We start from the raw sequence: 26,206 nt of genomic DNA on the forward strand, positions 1-26,206 counted from the left end.
ATTAGAAATACTATCTCGATTATTAATTTTGTTCAAATTCAATATATATTTTCATATTTGTCTTTGAAAGCCATAAAACCAAAACTTTATTTTTTATTTATTCCTTTTTCATTTAGTGCTTTTTTATTTACACATCAATTCTTTAAATTTTAAGCTTTGACTTATGAATTATTTATATAATTCTACTTAATTTTATTGATACTAGCTAAATACTTCTTTAACTAAAATATTAATTTTCAACTTAGCAAAAAAATAGTTAATTTTTGCACAAAAAGAGAAAAAATGTATATCATTCACGATTAATGAGATATTTCTTAAGATTTCATATAAGGATAAATAAATAAAAGTTAAATAAATCAAAACATTCAATATTTTCATCTGGAGAGTTTTTTATTTTATGGAAATTCACTTATTTTTAAAAGAGACAAGAGTAATATTTACAAAAAAATTGCACGTGAAAGCATAAACGTTATAATTTATAAAAATAAATTGGAAAAAAAGTTAAAATATCTAAATTATGATTAGCATATTGCTTTAAAAAAATTAGCTAAAAGCATTTTTGTTAGGTTACTTTTTATTTAATTTGAGAGTGCATCTAATAAATAAATTAGACAGACTATAAAAATTAATAAATTAAAAGAAGAGCAATTTTTATTTTATTTAAACTATAATAAATTATTTTTAATGAATATATATCTATAAGTATATGCTCTCAGAATCAAATTTAAGATTAATGTTGATCTTAATATGGAGATGAATTATTATCATCTTAAAAGCTCAAATTTTATCTTCCAACTGTGAAGAAATTGTTACTCTAATTAGAATTGTATGAAAAAGAGCGATTTGAACTATAACTAGATTCATTTTATTTTCTCCTTTGTTATCTTTAATATATTCTATTTTTTATGTTTTAAATTTAAATTTATGTATCAGATTAAGGAATTATATATTCCTGTATAGATATTGTTTAGTTATTTATCAGCTAGCTGATTGAGTTGCAATTTTATACTTTAAATCCATTTTAGTTTTGATCTTAATCATTTATTGCTATCTCTTATTTTTATTGTTTTTCAACTAATTCTAAATTTATATTTTTAGTAAAAAAATAAATTAATTTGAAATAAAATTTTTAAAAATTTATTACCTCTTTAGTTTTGAGAGGTCATCAAACTTTATTCTCCAAACTAGGCAGTTTAAACATTTTTTAAGTCAATTTATTCCTTAGTTTTATTTTCTATATGATCAATATCTTAGATACCATTAGGATTTTGAACTTCAATTTTTTTATTACATTAAATTTAATCTTTTTTATCCTCTGCAACTTAGATCGATTGAGAAGTTTGTTATATATCTTATAAATTTTTGAAGGAAGTATTTTGTCTAAAAGTTCTTTAAACCTAGCTTTATTCTTTTATTTCTTAAATGATTGGCTATATAAGTAGGGCCATTTAGTTAATTCCAAATTTAACTTAACTCATTAGCTATTCACCTAAAAATTAAATAAAATAAGATAAATTAAAAGCAGATGTAAATGATTTACTCAAATTTTAAAAATTAATGGATCTATCGGTCATTTTTATTGTTGTTTAATAATTCTGAATCTTCTATTGAATGAGTTCAAGTACAGTGGAAATATTTAAAACTACCATGCTTTTATTATATTAATTAATATAATAATTAAACAAATGGTTTTAGAATTTGTAAATATTACTTAAATTTTTTATTCTAATTATTAAGTTCATTTTCAGCATCCGCTAATTACTACTCTATGAATTAAATTTAATGATTGCTGCTGTTACTTTGGAAGTACTTTTATTCTAAATTTTTGATCTCCATTTCTTATGCAGATATTTTTGTTTAATATTGTTAAATTTCACTCTATTTTTGTTCTAATTAGGAATGAAGGAACTGGTTCTCATTAGAAAGAGTTTCTTTTTAATTCATGCAAATATTTTAAAGTTAAACAAGTTTTGAATGCTGTTCATTTAGCTATTCAAAATCTTTCTCAAATTTGTCTTTCAAGAGTAAAATTTATTCATTTTTTTAATGTTCTAAAGCCTTCTCTTTTTCTTTAGCATTTACATTAACATCATATATCTATTACTCCAACTAAAATATTTGAAAGTTTAATTATTAAATTTATAAATTTAAGTCTTATTAAGTTTTTATTTATTTCTAATTAATTTCCTATAAAGACTCGTTAGCTAGTTTGAACTCTTGCTACTTTTTCATTTCATCATTTAGCTGCTATTGAATTTAATCTAGCGATTGTTACATTAATTTTTTATCTTTTTCTAATTAATTAATTTGGTTTTCCATACAATTTATTTGCATGACCTTTTAAATGAGAGTTTATTAAAGTTAGGATTGTTTTTATTCAAGCTCTTACATTTTATTCTACAAATTCTAATTTTCAATTTTAAGCTCTTGCTAAGCTTGATTTTAAATATTTTAATTATAAACACTGCTGTTATTTTGTATTTAATTTATGGAATTATAACTGCCATATTCAAGGTCTTTTTAGTTTTCATTTTGTTTTGAATGCTTATGTTAGCTTATGATTTCTTTTTCTTATTAACATAATAAGGAACTTTACTCAATATCATCATTTGAACCATCGCTTTGCAGAGTTTTTTATATTAATTCTTTACTATTGATCAACTTTTAAGCATTTAGTTCTTACTATTTATTAATTTAATTACTCTCTTATTTTGTGATTTGAGTTACATCCTAGTTATCTCCAAATAAATATTTATTTAAATTTTTTAGTTATACCTAGTTGTAAGCTGGGTGCTCTTAAAATTTATTAAAAGGCTTAGGGATTTGAGTAAAGGAGGAGGTGTTTTTGTTTTCTTTGCTCTATGGTAATAGTTTTAATTTTTATTATAGAGCTTATTCATATAAAATTTATGATTGCAATTAGCTTTAAATCTGAGATTGTTATTAAGTTCTTTTATCTTAAATTGATTAATCAGAGTTATAGTTAGACTAATTTAATGACTTTTATGCCTCAGAATGTTCACTTTACAAATTTAGCTTATTAAAAGATTACTCTGTTTCTTTAGTGTGTCCTTAATTTGGTTAAAAGCCTCCTTATTCACTCTACAATGAAAGATCCTTTTGAAAAACTTTTTCAATGTAGCTTTCAATTATGTTATTATTTAATGATAAATCATTAAGTTAACTTGCTAGCAGCTTTCCTAATCCATCACTATTCTTTTTAGCTTAATTCATTTAATTACTATTGTAGGAATTCAGATTTTAATTGTAAGAACCACTATTATTTTAACTATTAGTGGTTTAACGCTAACTATTATTGTGATTAGAAAAGTCTGTACTCATGTTTGTATTTCTTCTAATTTATTTTTACATTTGTTACTATTGCTTCAATGGCATAAAATAGCTTTTTTCTGGCTGAATTGTTTTAGAATTAAAGGATGTTTCATAACTATAGTTTCTTTGTGTATTGCTTTGGACAGAATTAACACAAAATGAAATGTTTTCTTTATTTTACTCTGACTCGCATTCACTGTTCACTCTTTAATGGCTCGTTTATTTTCCATAATGATCAGCATTCTGATGTATGCTTTTTTACAAATACTACTTTGCGTCTATTTACTCAGTTGATTAGTTTCTTTTAATAGAATGCAATTTTTGGTTCATATCTTAATTAAAAGGAATGTTTTATTGACAAACTTAAATTTTATTGTTTTAACCTTCAGTACTACTGAACTCCTAATTAGGTACCTAATAAGACGAGCTGTTATTTCTCCTTCTATCAGTTTACGTGTTTGGCTGGGGTTTATGAGATATTTGGTGGATGCTATTAGACATTTAAATATGATTTACATTATTGGAAGTCAAATTAGAAGACTACCCACTATTATTCCTAGTATGCGCAGTACTGTTATTTAAAAAACTAGAATTATTCGAGCTATTTATTATTTATTATAGCCCATTTTATCTTTATCTAATATCTCTGTAACTTCTTTATGAAGTTAGTGGTGCTAAAACTTGCATGTGATTTCTGTTCATTTGAAAGAAAATTGAAATTTAATAAATACTAAATTGATGTAAATTGTTGTTATTTATTTATTTATCTATTTATATATCTTAAAAATTATAGATTTATGATTTATCAAAAGCTATTTAAATATCAAATTTGAAATTGTATATATATGCATGTATGTATGTATGCTTTTTATTTTAACAGTCACAAATAAATAATTAAATAATTAAAGAAAATTTAATTAAAATAAATGGATTAAAAATAACAAATATTAATGAAAGCAAATCATAAAATATATTTAAGATATAAACAACAATAAACAATTCTTAAATCTTTAAAAAGCATTTAAATGTTTTAAAAAATCAATTTATAGTTTTAATATCATCAAGAGAGAATAATTCTTGGAAGCTTTCAATTACTATAGATTAACTTTAGTAAAATGCAAAAGCAATAATATAGTCTCCATCGGCAAATCTGTTTGAATCAAGACTGGCATTTATATTTTTAATGTCTGGATAATCATAAAAATCTACGTAATTATTTTCAATATCTATTCTCATTTCTATCTACTTATCCTTTTAAACACTGTTACTCAAATCAATACCTTATATAAGCTTAGAGCATTCTTAGTTTGGAGCATTACTTAAAAATCTTTTACAGAAATATTGATTAGGAATATTATACACCCAGTTGGAGTGCACCAGAGATTTTTGCATAACACCAACCATAATGTAGTTTTAAGGTTAGCAATTAAACCTAAATCTAAGTTTGTACTTCTTTAATCTATCTAGGTTGTAATCAATATAAAATTAACTGCTACCATTTATGCCTGTTACTACTATTTCACCATCTTTATTTGCCTTTGCTTCATATTATGATTAATTAAGACCAAATGCTCCAAATCCACCAAATCCACCAGATATATTTGAATTTTTGACTACTAATTCATCTAAGTAAATATCATATCCACCAATAAAAGATTAAGATATCTTTTTGTTAGTTTAATTTTTAAACTTATCTAAATCATTAAAAATTTTAGAAAAAGTTAAAAATTTCTAACTCGCATCATTCCATATGAATTTATTTTTCTCAAAAATAATGCTTTTCTTGATATTAACAAGCTATTCTTGAATATTATCGTATTCGCATAGACTAAGAGCTTTCGTAATACAGTTTTGAAGTAAACTTTGCATTTCCTAAGGACTAATGTAGGACTCTATCTCGCTCTCTATCTTTGCTCTTAAAGAAGTTAACTTTTGCCTGAAATTATCCAACTCATCGAAGATAGTATCAAGATTGTCTAAGTCTATTCTTTAATCACGGTTTTTTTTATTATCATACTTTTGTTCATTAATAAATTTGGATAACTTGATAAAATATTCCTCAATATCAATTTCTGATTTATTAACAGTCTTTTAGTGTTCATCTAAGTGGCATTTACCGCAAATAACTTACATGTAATTCTCTTATCCACAGGCTTTATTAATACAGACTCTATCTGCCCTTCTCTTTTTGCAGTTTGCACAATATGGAGGATCAAACTTTTCAAGTAAAGTCTAAACATGATTTTCAATGTTTTAGTTTTCAATGTTCATTAATATATGCTCTTATTTGCTTCTAAGGTTTTTCAGATTTTTTAATTCTGCAAGGCTCATCTTGACTGGTTCTTTAGCGCTTTCTTTTCCAACTTTCTAAGTTTTTGTTGTTGTTGTCGTTTTTTCTTTAGAGTTAAATTACTTTTTAGTAGGATTCTCTTCAGGTATTTCCTCTTCAAAAGTCTTAGTTTCTGTTTTTTCTTCTAGCTTGCTAGCCTATCTTGATGCTCTTTTGCTCATTGCTTTATTTAATTAAAGTTTATTTTTATGATTTATATATCAATTATATTAATATAACTAACATAAACTTACTTTTTAATCAAATCTTGTTTAGTATTTTCTGATCAAATATATAAAAAATTAAGCGGGAATAAAGAAATGAATAAATTGGTTCTCTTTTGATAGCAACTTTAATATAAGTTATAAGTTTTTATAAATCTTTATTGATATAACAAAAAATAAAAATAAATTAAAAAATATTAATATTAAAATGAGATATTAACATAATCCATAAATGAGAAAAATAAATACAGAAATAAATTAATTATTCTACTTAGATTCAAATTTAATTTATTTGTTTAGAATTATAAAAAAATAAATAAAAATCAATTTAATTTTTGTGGATTTAAATTTTTACTTTCTTGAGTTTAATATAAAATATTAATTTTATTTTTAATGTTATGATAATATTTCACTATTTAATTTTTTTGATATAATTTGTTAAATAAAATTAATTTTTTTTTTTGGAAGTTTTGACTTTATTTAGAATTTTTAATAAGTGCTATCCAATTGTTCATTCAAGAAATATAATAAAAATATTAATTTTATTTAAAAAATTTTTGATAATATTTTATATTTTATAGATTAAGCAACCATATGATATAATTTATTAGCAAGAAGTATACGTACCTACCAAACACTAAATATAATTAATAAACAAATTAATAATATTTAACAACTTTAAAACCTTTAGAATTTTAGTAAAAAATAGGTTCAACTACTAAATTTAATTAACAAATATCGAGTAATGAATAAAGTATCACCACATTTAGTAGATTTGCTAGTAAATTTGACTTAAAATTCATTTTTTTTGTCAATATATGACAAAATGCTTAAGTCTTGCTTCTTAAATTTACTTGAAGAAGAAAATAATTTGAAAGTAATTAATCAATTGCAAAGTGCAGCTTAATCAGATGAAGAAAGAGATACTGTTAACGAAACATTTAATGTTTTAATATTAACAATAGCGGAATTTAATAGAAAGAATTTAGTTGAATTAGAAATTGAGATAGTACTTAAAGAAGTAGGATTTTCAGATGACATGATTTCTAAATTCTAACAAAGATATTCTTAATTCATTGAATTTATATCCGATAAAGATAACGAAAGAAGCAATTTCTTTGACTCTAGCATCAATTTCAATAAATTAGTTGACGTTGATTGGAAATAAGAATATGTATTATCCACTAAATATATTAAGCACTTAAATAAAGATAATTACCACATTTCCCTCTCAACTTTAAATTCTGAAAATTAAATCAGTCCTATTAATTTTAAATGCTCTATTGAACAACTTACTGAATTAGTACATAAACTTTCTTCTGCTGTAAGAAATATAGAATAAGCTACTGATTTAAAACATTTCAAAGCTTAAGAATGAAATATTAATGAAAATCTTAATTTGAAAATAGCCATAAAAATCAATATAAAATATTTATTTGTAAGTTCATAAATAACACTTGTAAAGAGTTTTAATAGTAACAGTATCTTTTTAATTTATTTCTTTTACTAATAACCACTTTTTTAGGTTTTGGATTAACAAATCATCCGTAAATTTGATAAGATCAATCTCAAAAAGATATTTCTCATTTATTTTTTTAAAAAGAATAACAAAAATATGATAAATTTATTAATTCAATTTTTTTTATTTTTTAATAAAATATATTTTCAAAAAATTTTATTTTATCTTATTAAAATAAAAGTTAAATTAAATTAAATAAAAATAAAATTCAATTCTATTAAAAGATCTCAACAAGACTTTTCAGGAATTGGTTTACTTTTTTTTATAAATTTTATGTTCATTAATGAATGATGATAGATTTATAGTATAAAATATATGAAAAATGAATATTTATATATACAAGTTAAATTTTATTTTAATAATATTTTATCATAATATTAATATATTTCTAATTGAATTCTACAGATCTTAGCTATCAGCATCTAAGCCCTTTGCTATAACTTCACTTAATTATTTAGCCAGCTATTTAAGTTTCTTCTTTTCTAGGGTTAAATTAATATATTACTGCATAATATGTTTCATATATTTCCAAGATTGAGCTATTGTAGGCTTTTTGTTCTTAAAATATCCTTCTGGAGCTAATTGCTCCATTGTATCTACAACACATTTTGTAAAGCTTTCGTTTTATTTTTTATATTGCACTAAGTGTTTTATTTTTTATAAAATTTCCTCGTCATTTTCAACTTAAAGGAGCTCAATCACTTTAAATCTAAATTTTTATTCTGAGTTAAAAGTCATTCCGCTGCCTAAGTTATGAGGAGAGTTTAATTCAAAGTTATTTACTATTTTAAGAGGGTTATTATTAGGTTTAGATTCTGATTTCGAGGATCTCATGCCTGGTTAACTATGGGGTGTAGTTTTTGAAGAATTGTTATCGCTTATATTATTGCTATTAATATAACCATTACTATTGTAATTGCTCCTTTTGCTTAGATCTTTTGCTTAAAGAGCTTCTTTTAGTTTAAGATTTAAGTTTGAAATTTCTTTTTCCAAAAATTCTATCCTTTTTTACTATTCTTGTTGGATTCTTTTCTAGTTTAATCTTTCTGTTTCGTCATCTTTTAACTATTTTTTTAAGCTATATATCTCTTCTAATTATTTTTCATTTTCTTTTTACTAATACGTTTAATTATTTTTAGTTTAAAAGGAATCGTCTACCTCTAAAATATAACTATTATGGCCTTTGATGTTAAATTATTTATGCCCACTCTACTAGTTTTCATGCAATGAATTATAATTATTCTCTTTGACAAAGCTGCTTTTCAAAAAACTAGGGTGCTCAGATTAATGCTGCTTTTGCATATTTTTGAGCTGGTTTTTGTAAGCTGAAGAATTTGGAGTGTATGGGTCATAAGAATCTCTATTCATAAATCCTGACATATTTGAGTGATTCAAGTCTTTAATTTCACTTATGTCTGGAATTGGATCATAATGTGAATTTTAATTGAAGTGGGAAGTTGATTACCCAAATTTTTGTAGTTCTTAGTACTATTTTTATATTTCAAAATCCTTTTGTTACTTCTTAAGATAATACTCTTCTGTTTGTTTATGGTGTAGATCATAAGAATCTCTTAAAATATCTTAAAGCTTTTTTTCATGATTCTATTATTTTACTTTCATTTCATTTAATAAGTTAGATGAATCTTTCTATATGTCCAGTTATTTTAAAGCAACACTATTTGTTAAGTTATCACCTTATTTATATTCAAAAGAAAAAGGTTATCTCTAAAACTAACTCTGAGCAATATTATTGATCTGATCTTTATTATTAAGATTATAATGAGATTTGGAGCTATAATTAAAGTGAGGATATTTTTTTTCTTATGAAGCAGAATAAGTAAGACTATTTGCTATAGAATGTGGATAATTATTTTCTGGTAGCTATACACTATAAAAATCTGTAAGATTTCTAAAACTAGCTTATTATTAAATAGGAACAGCATTAGCATTTAAGAATTCATTATTATTGTAATTATTAGTTTGATCATTTACTTTGCTTTGATGCAAAGAAATGTTTTTTGTTCCACTAAAGTTATATTTAGAATAAGACGAAGACCTATTTTTAAGATATCTGTTTTCATCGTCTATCAAATTATTGGAATAAGAACGTTAGTAGTCAGAATTTGATCTTAAAAATCTGGAACTATCTTTTGTAGGTGTATTTGTCAAGAAGGTGGGATGATTTTATTTTAAAGAATGATCGTCGATATTTTCTTTTTTGATAATACCATTCTTAAAATAGTAATCTACTCCAGCAGAAGATAAAGTAGGATCTTAGCTTGATTCTTAATACGCAGATTTTTCATTGAGATAAAACGGATTATTTTAGTTAGCTGTAGAATAATAATTATTTCCATCGATATATGTATCATACACTTTTTCAGTGTTTCTATTTTTATTTGCTGAAAACTAATGCTCTTGAATTTCATTTTTATCATTATTTATGTGATTTTATCCAGCTGTGAATTCATTTGTATTCACTTTGTATTTTGCTTTAAGATCACTGAGCTATTGATCTTGTAAATTGTTAAACAGAGAGGAATTTTATTAATCTATTGAAACCTTTGACTTATCTTTCATTTCAGTGCTTTTTTTGCTATTTGAAAAAAAGAAATCCTAACTAGGCATCAAGCTTCTATATTCAAATGAATCATCAATTCCATTTTTATCTTCGTTAATCCTTTATTGTTTTTAATTTTATGGTGATTCAGTTAGCTAGAATTATTGAATTTCTTTTTCTTTGTATTGTAAATATTTTTAAATCTGAGACTGTGAAGGCATCTGAAAGGAATGCTTTAGGTCAGAAGAAACTTTATTATAGCTCCCACTTGAATTTTTTATTAATGGATCGTTCATTAAAAAGTATGAGTGCTTTTTTTGTTTCTAATTTTAACGCAAGTTTAATTAAATACAAATGTAGAATCTATTTTTATATAAAATTTTAATAAATTTTCAGCAAACAAATAAATTGAAAATTTTAATTTCTAAAAGTAAAAATTAGAAACCAACGGCTAAATTGCATCTAATAAAAAAGTATGACAGATATACACTTTTAGATTGACAAAAGATAATAAAATAGTTTAAAAAATAAAATAAATTTAGCAATTAAAGTTTGCAAGCATAATTATTTTCTTATCAATGATAATACAAAATATATATTCAACAAATAGGAAGATAGTAATTAATATTAAACTCAAAATTGGGAAGCAGTTTGAAGTTTAGAACATGTTTCTTCTAATAATGTTAAAAGATGATCTTCGGTTTCTTCTCTAATATAAAAAATAAAAAAATCAATCAATCAAATTTAAATAAAATTTCAAATTAATTATAATGATTAATAAGTAAATAAATAAATACCTTGTCTTTTTTTCATTATCTAATTCAATTTTAACACGATTAACTACATCCTTAAGCATATCGAATATAGCAGCTTCAGATTATTCACGTTGCTTTTTCTATGTAATAACTATTTCGTTAATTTGGCTAAGTTCATATGTAACAGTCTTCATCATGGCTTGATCGTTTTCTTCTCTTTCTTGCTTTTCATTTTCAATGGCTCCTTCAATCTTAGGAAGATCAGATTAAAGAGTTTGATAGAGTTCATCGATAAATTAGTTTCTAGAAAGTTGTTCCTTTGAAATTTCGTTCTTTAAGAAAGAGTACTTGTCTTCTAAGTTTCTGATGACCTTAGCTTCATAATCCTTACGAGCCTGAAAAATTATTTTTAAAATTGAAATTTAAATACTACAAATTTTTTTAATTATTGTGAATTAATAAATAAAATAGTTTTTATTTATATTAAATTTTGATTTAGTTTATTAAAAAGCATGAATCAAATTAAATTTAATATTTTTGGAAGTAAAATCTAAGGATAGCCAATAAAGTTTTTGAATTCTAAGAAATATCCTTGAATATTTTTTATTTGAAAATAAATTCAAGATGAAAAAGAAATAATTGAAATAAAAAATTATTATTATTTATTTGTGATTGATTTGTTTTAAAAAGATTATTAATTAATTAATTAGTTAATTTTTAATTAATTAATCAATTTTTCACTGTATGAATGTTTTTTTTTGTTTTTATGTGATTAAAATAAATAATAAAAAGATAAAATTTATCAATGAATACCTCAGTTTCGCTTTCAATAGCCTAAACAAACTTATTTTCGATCTAAGCAATTTCTTAGTTGCCTTAATCAATTTAGCTGTCATGATTTATTCTTTCTTCTTATAATACTTTTTCGAATCTAATCAGCTATTATAAAAAATAATTTATTATTTTCTTATTATAATTTATGTACAAGCTAAGCATAAATTTGTATTCATGTTTAATCAAAGCTATAGAATTGATTAACAGCTTTGAAAAATTTAATTTAGTTTCCAAAATATTACATTTTCTCTAATGCTATTTAAAGTCTTATCGAAGTCTCCTTGTACTTCAAAAAATTATTCTTCCAAGACACATAAATGGCTTTCGGCTTGTTCAAATTTTCTGTAACGTTCAGACTCAACACCTATCTTAATTAATTCAAACAAAATTTTTATAAATAAACTCCAATTGCTTGATCTAATTCATGTTAATGTATTATGATAATAAGTGCTTAAATAAAATAGATTTTATATTATTAGATTAAGTATGTATGTACTTGTATGCTGTTAAGCTTTTCTTGAATTTTTGAAATTCTATCATTATGAGGAGAGTTAGGAATAACTATTTAATAAAAATATAAATTATTAATAAAATGATGCTTATAATAGCTAAATCTCAGCAATGCTAATATTCTAACTATTCAAAATTCAAAATGATTTTAAGAGGCATACATCTATTTTAGGAGTAGGAAGACATTTCTTAACTAGGTTCGGTAGATATCTTATTTTTATTTATATTGTTTGTGTGTATCTTCTTTTTAAGAAGTAGCTTGAAATTTATTTATTTATTTATATTTTTTGATTTTATTATTAATCAATGTTTCTAAGTATTTTGTTTATTTAATTAAAAAATATCTCTTTCACCCAATTTATTTTATTTATTTATTTATTTGCTTGCTTTTTTTGTGTTTAATTAATCAGTAGGTTTTTTCTTAAGTATATCATATGATAGGCAGATCAATTTTTGTTGGGAAACGAAAATTTAACAACTATAGTGCCATTTTAATTAAAAATGTGCTTGAAATTTAAAGGTTTGAAAAAAAAATTTTAGCTTTTATTTCCAAAAATTCTACTGTTTTGTTAAATTTACAATTCAAATACAAGATATTAACAAGAATATTTACTAAAGAAGATAAAATTAATTCATTTTGTTTTTAATAATTGAAATATTTTTAAATCAGATTTAAGCTTTAATGGGGCGGACAATACTTTTTTCCCATTCTGTTTTGTTTAAAATATAATTTTCCTTTTCTTTCTTAGAATAAAACAGCTATTCTGCTCTTTAAGGAGAAGACATCGTCATGTTATGGTTTAACAAAGATCTACTCTAACTTTTACTAAAAAGAAATAATTAATTAAAAAATTATTGTTTTTATTTGTTGATTGATATAATTACTTGAAGTTATGGTAATACTGTGTTTTTTATCTGTAGGCATATTTTAAATTATTAAAAAGAGTAAACATGTAATTCCTTTCAGCCTCATATATTTTTTCTTCATGTTCAACTAAAGCAAAATCTACATCCCTTTTGTTTCTAATAAGGTTAAATGCTTTTCTTATATTTTATATACAGCAAGATTTCTTTTTTGGTTCTAAAATAAGGCCTTTTATTTCCTTACCTTCAAGTACTTCTACTAACTTAGCTATAAAAATTCTATTTTCATTTCAAAAAAATTATTAAATAACTTATTATTTAATCCAATTTTTATTACCCATCTTTTATTTCTTCTATGTAGGGCTAATCGAAGTCCACTTTTGTAACAAAGTCTTCAAAACCAAGCAAGCAAAGCCATTAAAATATTTCACTCTCTTTATTTATTTATTTATAAATAAATTTTTAATAATATTGTTAATTAATAATAATTTACCTGAGCTTTAGTAGATATTAGATGAAAGATAAGTTTAATTAAGACTTATCTTCTTAGGACTTTGCATTTCTCTTAGATATGATAATTCAGCACTTCTAGTATAGCTTTCATTTAAACTTTTTTGATCATTTCTGGATTCTGGTAAGTAACTATTCATTTTTCTTTAAAATAAGATTTGTTAATTATGAAAAAATAATTTTTTTGTTATTTTAATAAATTTACTGAATTGTATCAAAAGAATTGTCATAATTTATTTTGTTGTTTTGATTATACTTTATTGGACTCACAAATTTTTTAAATAAACTATTCATTTTATTGTTAGAGCTCAACATCTAAAAATTATCATCTTAATCATTTTAATTTTTTTAAGATTAAGGTGAGAGATTTTATTAAATTGTTGATTTTTCAGCTTACGGTAAATTGCTTTAATTAAGTTATTATTTAGATTAATCAATACCAAAATTTGATAAATTCGAAGGCCTCCTTCTAAATGAAGATTATAAATCTCCTTAGCTCACTATTTGTTCACCAAAAGAACCTTATCTATAATTTCTAGGTGTAGGGAAAACATTTTGTCTATCTGAAATTATTTGCTTGGCATTTTCAGGATCTATTTCTTTGCTTGAAACCATTTTAGAGGATTTTGATTAATTTAGTAGTTTACTTTATGGTGAAGTTGCATTTATAATTGATTTATCTTGATTCTAGGTGGAAATATTATTTCTAGAAGAAGTATAATTATAAGGAGAATTTGCTGTAATTTATCTATTAGAATCAAGATCTTCTTCTAATGCTTAAATCTTATAATTATTACTACTTGTAGTCATTTTTCTGAATCCGAGATATGGTCCATCCTTAAAATAATTAGGCTCTTATCTAGCAGGTTAGCCGTCAAAATATCTTCTAAAATCCTCTAATAATCCTAACACTACTTGCTTATTCACAACAACTAATTGTTCTTCTTTGTATGTAAAGCCTTATCCAAAATTCTAATAATTAAAAATAGATATTTAATTCAAAAACCATTATATATATATACTACATACCTTAAAGGTTTTTAGAGGAGCCAAAGCATTTGAGATATTATTAAAAGAATGTGCTTAATCTTTTGGGTGGTAGTTGACATTCTTAACCTTTCTCTTCGTAACAGTTTCTACTAAATCTACCCAAAATAATCCATTACATAGTTTTTAATAGAATTATGTAAATATGTTTTCAACCTTTGTCTAAAAAATTTCATTCGAAAGCCATTGATTTAATGAACTCTCTAATTAAGAAATTTCCTATTAAGAATAAGGAAGGATTTTAAATAAATTTTGCTCATAGCTATCAGATTCTTCTCCTTATAAATGTTTCTTAATAGAATAAATTATATTCCAAAAAGAATTGATACTTCCCTATAGCAAGAGCTCATAATTCTAATATTATTGATGAATCTCTACTTTATTTTCATGTAAGATTTCAAATATTAGTGATAGATTATACCTGCATTCTTCGATCGATTAAGGTTTTCTAATTATTCCTTTTCTATCAAAAGGAATATTCCACATTCCAACTTTAAAAAGTAAAGATTGCAAAAATAATCCATTTCTAGCTTCATCCTAAAATATAAATCTTTAATCATCTTTAGTAAAAAAATTTAGCTCTCTTTCTTGATAATCAATTTCTAAAAGCCAATGCTTACAAACTATTAAAAAATAGAAGAAATTTTTTAAATTATTTATTAACTAAATGAATATAAATACTTTTTTCAAGATTTTTATCAATTATATTTCCTCCTTTACTTGTGGCTGACTGAATTTATCTTACTGGGCTAAAAATGTTTCTCGTTTCTTCTTGTCTTAGAGTATCAACGTAGTTTTTACTTTTACCAAATAGACTCTTGTTAGAGCTACCCATTCTACTTAGAGTTTAAGTAATATTTTGTGATGATGGTGAAATCATCTAGCCAATACTTTTTCTTTTACTTTCTAAACGAGGTGAGTGGTAAGAAGGGGAAAGTACTCTGTTACTAGACTGCAATTAATTAGATTTATTTAATAAGTCTTACTAAAGATTATAGAATTTTTCATCAGTTACATAAAATTCTGTGGACTAGCCTAAATTATTTACATTTGTTTAATTGGGAGTTTAGTTCCCTTGCGAGATCATAAAATTACTATTTCTCTTAGTGTTTGAGTTGTTGATTTACTCTGTTCTAAATCTTGCAGTTGCTTAATTTGATGGGTGCTTTGGGGAATACATATTATTATTTTTATTTGAAGTAGGAGATTAGGAGCTATGGATAAAGTTATTAGTAGTCTCAACTATAAGTTTCCTATAATCTGATTACTCTTTGTAGCTATTTGTTGGCATCTAAACCATAGGAGTTCTCAAAGGACTTTTTCTTTTAAGAGCCTTACTAAATGATTGATTCTAATATGCAGTTGGAAGAGTTAGATTACTTTAATCCTTTAAGTTAGTGTCTAAAATATAATTATTCTACATAGGAGAACCTTATCTTTTTTAATATGATTAATTTTAATTAATTTATTAGTGATAATTCTACTAAGTATTATTATTTGAGCTGGTGAATTGGCGCATTGAGATAGAGTGATTCATAGTAGATTGATTTCCTCCTATATTCTGTTTTGATGTAGAAAGTATGCTCTAATAATGACTTGGCTACATACTTAACTAAAGGTTTTGTTATGATTAAGAAAGCTTATTAGCTTTGTGCATGGAGTAACTTTCCTCTAATTTCTTTTGTTTTTAGGCTTCTTGATTAAAGCATATTTTATCATACGAAAATTCTTTGTTTTCTCTCTAAGTGAAAGATTTCTCTAATTATTATTGCTCTGCTGTAAGCCTTTATTAATTTTATTTAAATCTTGAATCATATGGGGATATTTTTTAGTGGCTCCAGTGCCATAAATCATCAATTAGACCCCAAAATATATTTGGGTTCCCATCTTTCAGAAAATCTATACACCACAAGTATCTGGGGTTGAGTTTTTATTGCTGCCTCATAAAAGAGAATGCTTTGTTGAAATTAACATTAACTTATGAAGAATTTTTAGCTCCTCTAAAAATACCATTAAATAAAGGATTAGTCTTACCAGTAATTCTATTAAGGAGGTCTGCAAAAAGAGCTCCATTTTTGCCAAATTTTGCTAATCTATCTACATTCTTGGAGTCAAAATCATCTTTAATCAGAGTAATATCTACAAGCCATCTATAAAGTCTTGCTTTTGTTTCGTTATTTACAGGTATCACTTAGATAGTTTCGCCATTTTACTACTCAATATAGTGAACATCTTTCCACCATTAAGATGACTTTTAAGAGCTTTATTTTGGATTTAGATTTTGCTAAGGGGATAAATTGCTTGCTGATTTCTAGCAGCTATTATTCTAATTATTTCCAATTAAATCATTATTTATACTTTTAATTGTCTAGATTTAATCTTATTGGTCTCTCAAATCCAGAGTAACATTTTTCCTTTTTTTACTAATTGTAGAAGTATTGGTTTGTGATTATAAGATAGAAGGAGGAATCTTAGATAAGCTAGATTCTCTATGGCTTATAGAGCTGGGTATCATTCTATTTGAATTTTATATTTAATCATTATTTGCATTAAATTTGCTAATCTGTGAATTCACCTTTTGGTGATGAAATACTCTGCCTTGACCTTTTAAATCAGGTGTTGAGTTTGTTTGAGTTGCAAAAAGGCTAATCATATGATTAGGTGTAGAAATACTTGACTAATCTATTGACATATTATAATGCTTAATATTTGATATTTAGGTAATAGGCGAAACTGGTGAATTAACAGTATTCAGTCTGACAGATTACTATACTTACTGTTGCTAAAAAGCTAATTTTTCTCCTGATTAATTATCAGGGTTATTTTGCTTTTTCAATGAAGAGATGCTAGTTTTTGAATTTGTTGGTCTAACTGAATTATTTTAGGAAGCCTTCAAATTAGGAGTGCTCGTTACTCCTTAATTACTTCTAAGTGATTAATTTAATGGAATAAATAGTTAATTTTGATTGGTTGGCTAATGCTGTATGTTTTCTGTAATTCTTGAACTCAGAGAATTATAATTGGAATTATCTTAATAGTTGTTTTGAATACTACTGATTTTAGATATTTCTGCAGATTACTTCTGTTTATTATTGAAAAATAAGCTGCCTGCATTTAGGTTTGGTGAATTTTAAAACTTTTAAATCATTTAATTCACTTAAATATGCTGATTATCATCAGCTATTGTCCTTGGAGTGAATAATTTTTAAGAGCTGTTATTTTAACTTAAGACGTTTCTGCTATTTTGGTAGTTATGATTTGTTATCTGATTTAAATTTTAACTTTTAAACTGATTTTCTTGGTTTTACTCTGTGAAGAATTGCTAGTGAAAAAGACTGCTTTCACTCTTTCTTTATTACAAAGTATATAAATATTGCAACACTCTTAATTTAAATTCATTTTCCTAATTTATTTTATTCAATATTTGTCCAATTTTCTATTTCATTAACATAAATTACATACTTCGCACAATTGCTATGGCTACATTGAGATAATTTTTGAGGGCACATCAAAAGAAGAATCTTTAATTGCATTTAAAGCGGTAGTCATATTTATCAAAGATGAACTAGAAGCTTTTATAAATTAAAATGAAGTATTAATCATTAAATGATTCTAAGTTATATAAATAAATACTATTTTGTCTAATGACGCGAGCTATAAAATCAGGTTTTTATCTATAATAAATTATATCATGAACTAGCTAACAAAAAACTACACCTTTTTATAAAAATCAAAAATAAATAAGCTAAACTCTAATATAATAATTATATTTTATAAGCTATACCATTTTATAAATCGTTTAAAACCATCACATTCTAGCAATCTTAGTATTAAAAGCTTCTTATCCAATCAATTAATTCATCAACAGTAAGATTATGAGAATCATTTTTGTTCGCTAATTCTCTGACCGCACCTTGAGCTAACTAATTATATTTATAAATGAAAATGCATTAAGCAGGTAGTTTGCAAATCTATAATTAACATTGTTCTTTTTCTTATTTTTAAATTAAGCTTATTGAAATTTTTTTTATTAATGGCTGTTAATAATAGTAAATAAATAGTTTACTGCTCAAAATAAATGTTATTTAAATAAATCAAAAATTAATGCTATTCATATTTTAATTCTTAGTTGCTAAATATTTAGTTAAAAATTCAATCTATACATATTCTTGATTCAAATTTGTATCATAGTATCCTTGCATAGTTTAAGGAATAAACTTTTTCGTCTTTATCTATCTATTTATCTATATAAAAATTTATTTTTTGGAATATTAGATACTATATTAAAATACTAACAAATATATCTTTACAAGTTTTATTGAAGTGCTTTATTTTATTGAAATTGCAAGAAAGTACAGACTTGAATAGAATCAATATATGTATTTACTTGTAAATTAAATTGAAATTATAATTTATTTTGCAGATAGTATAAATTATCTATCTATTTGTTTATTATTGACTTGCTATTGAGTGATGAACGAACTGGACTTTTTCGTTAAAATCAGTTTTAATTTTAAATATTTGCACCAAAAGAATTAATTTGAATTTTAAAATAAAATAAATTTATTAATTTAATATAATATTCAACATATCTTTTACATTAAATTTTTATAGACACAAAGATTGAATTTTTTAAAAATTGCAATCGTACAAAAACAAACAAATAGTTTCCAAATTAAAAAAGTAATTGTTTATAGTTTTGAGTATTTTAGATTGATATTAATAATATTATTATTTTTTAGGAGATATTAATTAATAAATGCTTGAAAGATTAAAGATATTTTAATAATGATAAGGTTATATATAGTATATTTCATTTTTATGTTACAAAGTAGCTATTTACATTTTATCTCTTTTTAAATTATTTATTTTTCCTGCTTAATTATTGTCATTCATAATTCACTTTAATCGTTTTAAATATATTGCCTTTCATAGTAGTTTCCTGAGAAGTTAAATCTATCGCTGTAAATATCTTAATCTTTATTTTCAATTTTATAATGCTCATAAAGGTCTTCAGTTGGTTAATTAAATTGGTTACTATTATTATTATTTGAAGATATTATTTGCATTTACCTTTATTATATTTAATTTTATCTTCGCGGAATTTGCATATTTTCGAAACTGCTTGATTGATATTCATCTAAAAACGAATCTTATATAGAAGAGCTACTATCTTGGCTTTTTTAAGTTTAAGTTGGGGTTCCAATTTATTCTAAAAATCCTAAACTGTACAAAGAGATTTCATAACTTCTCTTGCTAGTAGAGTAATTTTAAGCCTATTCACTTTTATTGGAATCCACACACAAAGTACATCCCATTTTAACTTCTTGAGATATTTAGAAATCTTTATCTTTTTATTCTAAATTAATTTTTATATTACTTACTTTTTATCAATATCCTTATTTTTTAAATTAAGCAAAATAGTTAATATATGCTGCAATCAAATATCTACGTCATTATTGTAATAACACCTTTTTATTTATTAAATTAGATAATTGCAAAAATTGTTCGATTATTATGTTTTATTATCAATAAATGTAATTTATATTTAATTTAGCAAAATTTTTCATAAGTAAATGTAAATTTAAGTAAGTTAATTTTTAAAAGAATTTTTTTAAAATTACATTTTTAATTTTTTTTTTTGTAATATTTATAAAAAAGAAACAACTAAGACCATTAAATTTACATAAATTATGTAACAAAATAAGTAAAAAATAAAAATATTTGTTCTATAAAATTGATTTAAAAAAAAAATAATTATTAAAAATAAAAAAAATAGACAATATTGAAAAGTAAAAAATAAAATTTGTTAAAAAATAATTTTTCTAAAGATATATTTAAAGAAAAATGATCAAAATATGAAAATATAATATAATGGCAATGTTAGTTATTTTTTATAAATCAATAACTGTTATAGTAGTAAAAAAAAGAAAATGCACTGATTAAATCGAAGATTAAATAACATTATATATAGATGATTTTCAAATGCTCCAAAACATTCAGTAAGAATATAAAAATAATTGATTGTTGTTATTAATTATTTACTTTCATATATATAATTCGAACTAACTATGTTAACTAAACTAATTATCAAACTAGAAAATAATAGTGCTTGATAAGAAAGTATATCTTAGTAAAAAAAGATAAACTAGCTTTCAAATAATAACAAGCAAAAACTACTCAAATTTAATCAAATTATTAAAAATGTCAGATATTTTAAATTAGATTCCTTAGCTCATTCTTAATAGAAAAAAATAATAAAAAAAGGAACCTGAAATTGGTTTAGATAATGACATTTTTCTTGGACTAGATAATATAGAAAATATAGATTAAAAGTTTAAGATTTATTCTGAGTCATAGAGAAGAAATTCATTTGTAAGTAGCCCTAATTATAATAGAAGTCTATCAATAAACAAAGTATTAAATGCTAATAGCAAATAAATAATATAAATCTCAGATACGAATAGAACAGAAAAAAACAATTTACAGCCAAAAGATATGAAGTTAACTAGCATAAAATTTATAAACGATTTTAAATAGGATAATGTAAAACCTTCTGTTTATATGTAATCTCCTAAAGTACAACAAAATCAAATATAATCTAATACTGATTAGGTTTATAGATTAAAGCATGGCTTTGTCAATAATATTTATAAAGATAAAAGTGCTTTAGATGAAAACTAACCTGCATTTATGATAAATAAAAAGAGAAATTCTTTCTCTTCTCATGCTGCTATAAATTATAAATCATAGACTAGTATAGCTATTAATTAAGCTCACAGTCTTGCTAATTAAAAGGAAAATAATGATAAATTAGCAAAAAATTTAACTTTCAAAAATGAAGTATAAAAATGCAATAACATAACAAAAAGCAATTTCAGTATTCCTTAGAAAGACAAGTAAGAAACCCAAGTTACTGAGTAATCATTAAATTTTAGCAAATAAAAACTAAGTATAAAAGACTTAGCCACATTTCAAAGAAATCTTATGATTAGCAGAAACATTTAAGCTTTGAAAAGAAATTTAATTGAAATAAATGGAGACAATGCACTTAACTCTAGTAGGTCTAATAAAGATTAAAGTTATAGTACTTCTTAATTTGCTAATTTAGCTACTTTGATATATGATATAATCACTTCGACAAATTCTTTCGGAAATTTTATGAAAAATCCTTTTGCTATTTCTATTCCAAATGTTGAAAAGGTATTCAATTAATTTAATATTGACAAAAAGAAGCTAGTAAATCTTAAAACTATGGAAGAAAAAGAAGAATACATAGTAACATAAATTTATAGCTAAAGCATTGAATAGCTAAAGTAAATGATAGAAAAAATCAATAAAAAAACTGATGAATTTGCATAAATTGAAGTAGAAATTTTTTATTTAGTAAAAATTAAAATATTTATTTTTTTTTTAATTAAATAAGGAAAGGGAAAAAGAAAAAGGAAAATATAAAAAAAATATGAATGAATTATTTTCATGGATCTAAATTCCAGGCTCTTATGAAGCATTAAAGAATAAAGTTAAATATTCTCTTGTTGAAGTTCTATACGGCCACAATAACTTACAACAGTTATAGGAGCTTCAATAAAAAAATGAAGAATACAATAATAATATTAAAGCACTAAAAGAAGGCACGACCCATAGGCATTTAAGTACACTAGGTGAATTTTAAGAAAATCAATAATAATTTAATGATACTTTGAATTATCTTGGCAGTTTAACATTGAATAAAAAGATTAGAAGTGTTCACTTGAAGATAGAGGATGATTTAAATAGGACTTCTTAAAGCTTGCTAAAAGTAGAATAAAGAAAGCTTACTACTATATCTGGGCAATCGATTGTTTCTTCAAAATATTAAAAAACAGATTCTTCTAGTAATAAACCTTAATAGGTTGCCTCTCCTAAATGTGTCCCAAAAAATTTTTCAGAATAAGTTTAAAATTTTGATGATTAACAATTCAAAGATGCAGATGTAATTTTGAAAGAGAAATTAAAAAATTTCTAGTGGGATTATCAAAATGAAAGAACTTTCCAAAGTTATAAAAAGAATGCTAAAAAAACTTTTGTAGGATTAGATAGCATGAATAGATGGTAATAGATTGGTATGCAACCAATAATTTAAAAGCTAGGATTAGAGGAAAAGCTAGATTTATATAGAGAGCAACTGTAAGAAAAATATTAAAGAGGAGAAAATTTAAAAGAAAGTGAAAAAATATTTATCATCAATACTAGCTAACTCCTTATAAGCAATATTGACAAAGAATATTTTTAAGGTATGCTAGACTTCATTTGTGAAGAAGATATTTTAAAATTAGAGCAAATTATAGCTGAAAATATTATTTTAAAATATGAAACCATAGCCTAATATCTAAAAAATCAAAGAAATTAATACCTTCAAGAAAAAGCTGATGCTTCGGCTAATAAAATAGAAAAATCTAATGTCACTAATATTTATAATAAAATTAAAGATGAATAAAAAATAAAATATAGATAAAAGGAGTTAAAAGATAATGTTGAATAGATAAAAAGAAGACTTGAAAGGAAGTTTGAATCAATATAGTTTTATGAAAAATTACGCAAAAATCTTTATGTTTAGCACTTTGTAAATTAACTGAAAAAGGCTATCGCTTATAAAGAACTAGGTTAAAAGAAATTTGTTAAAGAAGAATCATATTACAAAAACTTTGCAAAAAGAAATTATCCTTCAAAGAAAGAGAAAGTCCTTTTCACAATTACTAATAATGAGGAAGAAATCCCAATAACAACTAAAGAGTCATAAAAAATATATCACCCAACCTCTAAGGTAAGATTTATTTAAAAACTTTATGATAATTAATTTGCTTAATTTTTGCAATTTTAAAATCTTTAAAAAAATATTTTAATTTATTTTAAAAAGTTGTTGTTAGGGTTGAATAACTTAGCTAAAATTGAAGAAGCTTAAAAAAGTGGTAGAAATAGAAATTACTTAATTGATATGCCACCTAAGTAATAGAAGTAGTTGGAAATGTAACGTGCAACTTATGAGTAATTTACAAATAGACTTTAAGATTGTAAAAAATTAGAAAACTTTTAAGCTAAATTTACAGAATATTACAGTAATGGACCTATTGATTCCAGAGATTTAAAGAATAAAAATTTACAGGTTGAGAAAAAAAAAGATTTAACAGCAGATGGAAGCTAATAAGAAGTTAAATTTAAGAAACCTCATTTATGGATAACTAGAGAAATAGAAGAGAAATGTGCTATTATTATTTAAAAATGGGTGAGAAGGTTTCTGTAATAAAAAAAATATAATTATGAGCTTTAGTAAATAAAAGATTCATAGGAAAAGAAGATGTTTACCATTTTAAAATAGTGGAAAGACTCTAAAGAGTTAATGAATTTTATAAAAAACCACACTCTTCAAGTAGCCAGATAAAAAAAGTTAACTTTAAATAAAAACTAAATAAAAAATGCCACATTTCAATCTCAATCTTAACCTAATAGTCCTCGAAGCAACACTTCTTCTGTAAGCATGATTAATAATAATTAAAATGTCAAAGAAAAATAAAAAGAAAAGTTAGGAGGTAATGTTTTTGTCAAGAGTCATAGAAAATAAGTATCAGAATATACATTTAATCAGATCAATTAAAATGCAAATCAGCACTTAGACAGATCAGATTCTATTTCTTCCATTAATTCTAAATAATCCAAGCATAGTTATCTCGGAAGTGCTACATCAACAAGAATTGGAGGAACTATTACCCATGATTTTTCTATTTATGGCTTGCATGGATATAATGCTACAAAAAAGAAATCAATTAAATCAACTGATGATTCAATTAATTAAATTACTCATGGAAGATCTGTTTCTGATTTCCAAAGCCCCAAATCAGCACTCTTTTACTCTAAATAATTCTTCCCTGCTTCCACTGCAGTGATGAGCAATTATTTAGGAGAAAGCTAGCATAATAATCTTACTGTGAAAGAATTAAAAGAGCAGATAGACGAAGATGTAAATATGGAAAATGAATAACTTTAATGTGATGAATAATTTAAGAATAATAAATAAATGCTGTAATAATAACTAATAGATCAGTAAAAAAATATTCCAATTCAACTCTAAAGAAAGGTCTCTTTAACAGCCAACTAGCTCAAACACTAAATAAATAAGATTAAAAGTGGAGTTAAAGATTTTTCTAAAAAAAGAGAAGAACTTTTACTGAAACAAAAAAAATTATTTTATGCAGTAAAACAAGGAAACATTTAAATAATTAAAAATTCTGGCTTTGTTTACTATCCCCATGACGTAAATACAATTGACGATAAAGGAAATTGCCCCTTATATTATGCAACAAAAAGAGGTAATGAAGAGCTTATAGATTTCCTTTTGAGATAAGGAGCTGATGTTAACATACGATGTTAAGAAGGCAATACACCTGTACATTTAGCTTTTTCATTGGGAAATGAAAAAGTAATTATGAGCTTTTTAGACAAGGGAGGTGATCTAAACTGCATCAATAATATAGGTCAAACACCTTTAGCTTTTGCTCCTATTAAATTGCTTAAATTAATTGGTTTAGATAAAGGAATCACAAATATAGAACCATAAAAAATAGGATAAAGAATAGATTTTGACAATAACAAGATATTTATAGAAACACATAATATAATTGATACAAGCAATCATGTTAAAGAAGCTAATTCAAATATTACTATTGTAAAAAAGAGAAAAGAAAAACAAGCACATGAAGAAATTCCTGAAAAAGACCTCTACTTCTAATTCATTCCAACAAATTCTACTTTAGACTTAAATAATTATGATAAATTTGCATAAGGGATCAAAATATTATAAAAATCGCCAAAGACAGGTAATGCTTTTAATTAAATATAAAGTTTTGTGGAACCACAACAAAGATAACAAAAAAAAGAGGAAAATGAATTTCATTTAGAGTTTACACCAAAACCAGAATTAATTCACACTTAAGCAGTAGAAAATGGCATTTGAATAATAAACTTAATAAATTACAATTTATTTTTAATTTTAATTCTAAAAAAAATAATAGATTATAAAAAAATATTAATTTTCAAAATTTATATATTTTAATTTATAAAAATTATGACAATAATTCAAAAACGTGCTGAGTTTTTTTATTTGATTTTAATAGATTAATATTTAAGGTATTTACTACAAAATTTTATTTTTTAATTTGTTAAAAAAAGTCAAAACATAATATGTAATTTGTATCCAGTAAATCCAGTAAATTATTTCTAATATTAGTAAATAAATAAAGTTTAAAATTTTTGCTTGGAACACATATTATTATTCGCAAACCTATGAGCAAACATTTTATTATATGAAACATTGTTTAAATACAAAATATTTTACTTAATTTAATTAATCTATTTAGTACCTTTATTTAAATAAAGTAATCAAATAATTTAATTATTTGTGGAACAAATTTTATAATTACTCATAAAAAAATTGAACAATCAATCTTTTTTCACAAATTTACTTGAAAATTCTTTTTAATTCTCCTTAAATATTTTTATTTTTGTGGATTTTTTTTATTTTTTTACTCTTTTTATCAAATTTCACTTCGTCTATTAAAAAAAAATTGTTTTGTAAGTTAAATTTTACTCTTGAGATATCAAATATTATTATCGTAATTAAATAAATGCTAGTCATCGTAATGATTTTAAATAGAAAGTTATCTTATATTATCCAATAGTATTAAA

The 26,206-nt window shown here is 23.6% G+C and overlaps 8 protein-coding genes across 8 annotated transcripts; 2 read left to right on the forward strand and 6 right to left on the reverse strand. All coding sequences in view use genetic code 6, as the record gives it.

Annotated features, from left to right (window-relative positions):
• Nucleotides 1-718: 718 nt before the first annotated feature.
• On the reverse strand, nucleotides 719-4,083 carry TTHERM_00188940 (hypothetical protein; the record flags this gene model as incomplete). The annotated part of the gene is made up of 4 exons (XM_001016570.2): nucleotides 1,712-4,083; nucleotides 1,541-1,650; nucleotides 1,145-1,489; nucleotides 719-1,080 (listed from the first exon to the last, which is right to left on the reverse strand). The coding sequence occupies exons 1-4, from the start codon at nucleotides 4,033-4,035 to the stop codon at nucleotides 719-721; spliced, it is 3,141 nt and encodes a 1,046-aa protein (XP_001016570.2). The 5' UTR covers nucleotides 4,036-4,083.
• A 288-nt stretch (nucleotides 4,084-4,371) lies between these two features.
• On the reverse strand, nucleotides 4,372-5,844 carry TTHERM_00188950 (hypothetical protein; the record flags this gene model as incomplete). The annotated part of the gene is made up of 1 exon (XM_001016571.1): nucleotides 4,372-5,844. One exon carries the CDS (start codon nucleotides 5,842-5,844, stop codon nucleotides 4,372-4,374), a length of 1,473 nt encoding a protein of 490 aa, XP_001016571.1.
• Nucleotides 5,845-6,631: 787 nt separating this feature from the next.
• TTHERM_00188960 (HCaRG protein) lies at nucleotides 6,632-7,264 on the forward strand (the record flags this gene model as incomplete). Its single annotated transcript, XM_001016572.3, has 1 exon — nucleotides 6,632-7,264. The coding sequence occupies one exon, from the start codon at nucleotides 6,632-6,634 to the stop codon at nucleotides 7,262-7,264; it is 633 nt and encodes a 210-aa protein (XP_001016572.2).
• A 510-nt stretch (nucleotides 7,265-7,774) lies between these two features.
• Nucleotides 7,775-10,315, reverse strand: TTHERM_00188970 (hypothetical protein; the record flags this gene model as incomplete). The annotated part of the gene is made up of 1 exon (XM_001016573.2): nucleotides 7,775-10,315. Exon 1 carries the CDS (start codon nucleotides 10,259-10,261, stop codon nucleotides 7,775-7,777), a length of 2,487 nt encoding a protein of 828 aa, XP_001016573.1. The 5' UTR covers nucleotides 10,262-10,315.
• Nucleotides 10,316-10,598: 283 nt separating this feature from the next.
• Nucleotides 10,599-12,250, reverse strand: TTHERM_00188980 (KdD6, putative; the record flags this gene model as incomplete). Its single annotated transcript, XM_001016574.1, has 6 exons — nucleotides 10,599-10,674; nucleotides 10,763-11,115; nucleotides 11,534-11,659; nucleotides 11,797-11,922; nucleotides 12,051-12,115; nucleotides 12,226-12,250. The coding sequence occupies 6 exons, from the start codon at nucleotides 12,248-12,250 to the stop codon at nucleotides 10,599-10,601; spliced, it is 771 nt and encodes a 256-aa protein (XP_001016574.1).
• A 480-nt stretch (nucleotides 12,251-12,730) lies between these two features.
• Nucleotides 12,731-18,759, reverse strand: TTHERM_00188990 (hypothetical protein; the record flags this gene model as incomplete). The annotated part of the gene is made up of 11 exons (XM_001016575.2): nucleotides 18,649-18,759; nucleotides 18,270-18,408; nucleotides 18,119-18,202; nucleotides 17,948-18,057; nucleotides 15,167-17,888; nucleotides 14,468-15,108; nucleotides 13,644-14,410; nucleotides 13,422-13,582; nucleotides 13,266-13,362; nucleotides 12,950-13,207; nucleotides 12,731-12,890 (listed from the first exon to the last, which is right to left on the reverse strand). The coding sequence occupies exons 1-11, from the start codon at nucleotides 18,685-18,687 to the stop codon at nucleotides 12,731-12,733; spliced, it is 5,178 nt and encodes a 1,725-aa protein (XP_001016575.2). The 5' UTR covers nucleotides 18,688-18,759.
• Nucleotides 18,760-19,377: 618 nt separating this feature from the next.
• Nucleotides 19,378-19,803, reverse strand: TTHERM_00189000 (hypothetical protein; the record flags this gene model as incomplete). Its single annotated transcript, XM_001016576.1, has 1 exon — nucleotides 19,378-19,803. One exon carries the CDS (start codon nucleotides 19,801-19,803, stop codon nucleotides 19,378-19,380), a length of 426 nt encoding a protein of 141 aa, XP_001016576.1.
• Nucleotides 19,804-20,689: 886 nt separating this feature from the next.
• Nucleotides 20,690-25,475, forward strand: TTHERM_00189010 (IQ calmodulin-binding motif protein; the record flags this gene model as incomplete). Its single annotated transcript, XM_001016577.2, has 3 exons — nucleotides 20,690-21,853; nucleotides 21,912-23,291; nucleotides 23,385-25,475. 3 exons carry the CDS (start codon nucleotides 20,690-20,692, stop codon nucleotides 25,473-25,475), a joined length of 4,635 nt encoding a protein of 1,544 aa, XP_001016577.2.
• Between the last annotated feature and the right edge of the window lie 731 nt (nucleotides 25,476-26,206).

This window comes from Tetrahymena thermophila (genome assembly GCF_000189635.1).
Source record: "Tetrahymena thermophila SB210 genomic scaffold scf_8254638, whole genome shotgun sequence".
Classification (NCBI taxonomy): Eukaryota; Ciliophora; class Oligohymenophorea; order Hymenostomatida; family Tetrahymenidae; genus Tetrahymena; species Tetrahymena thermophila.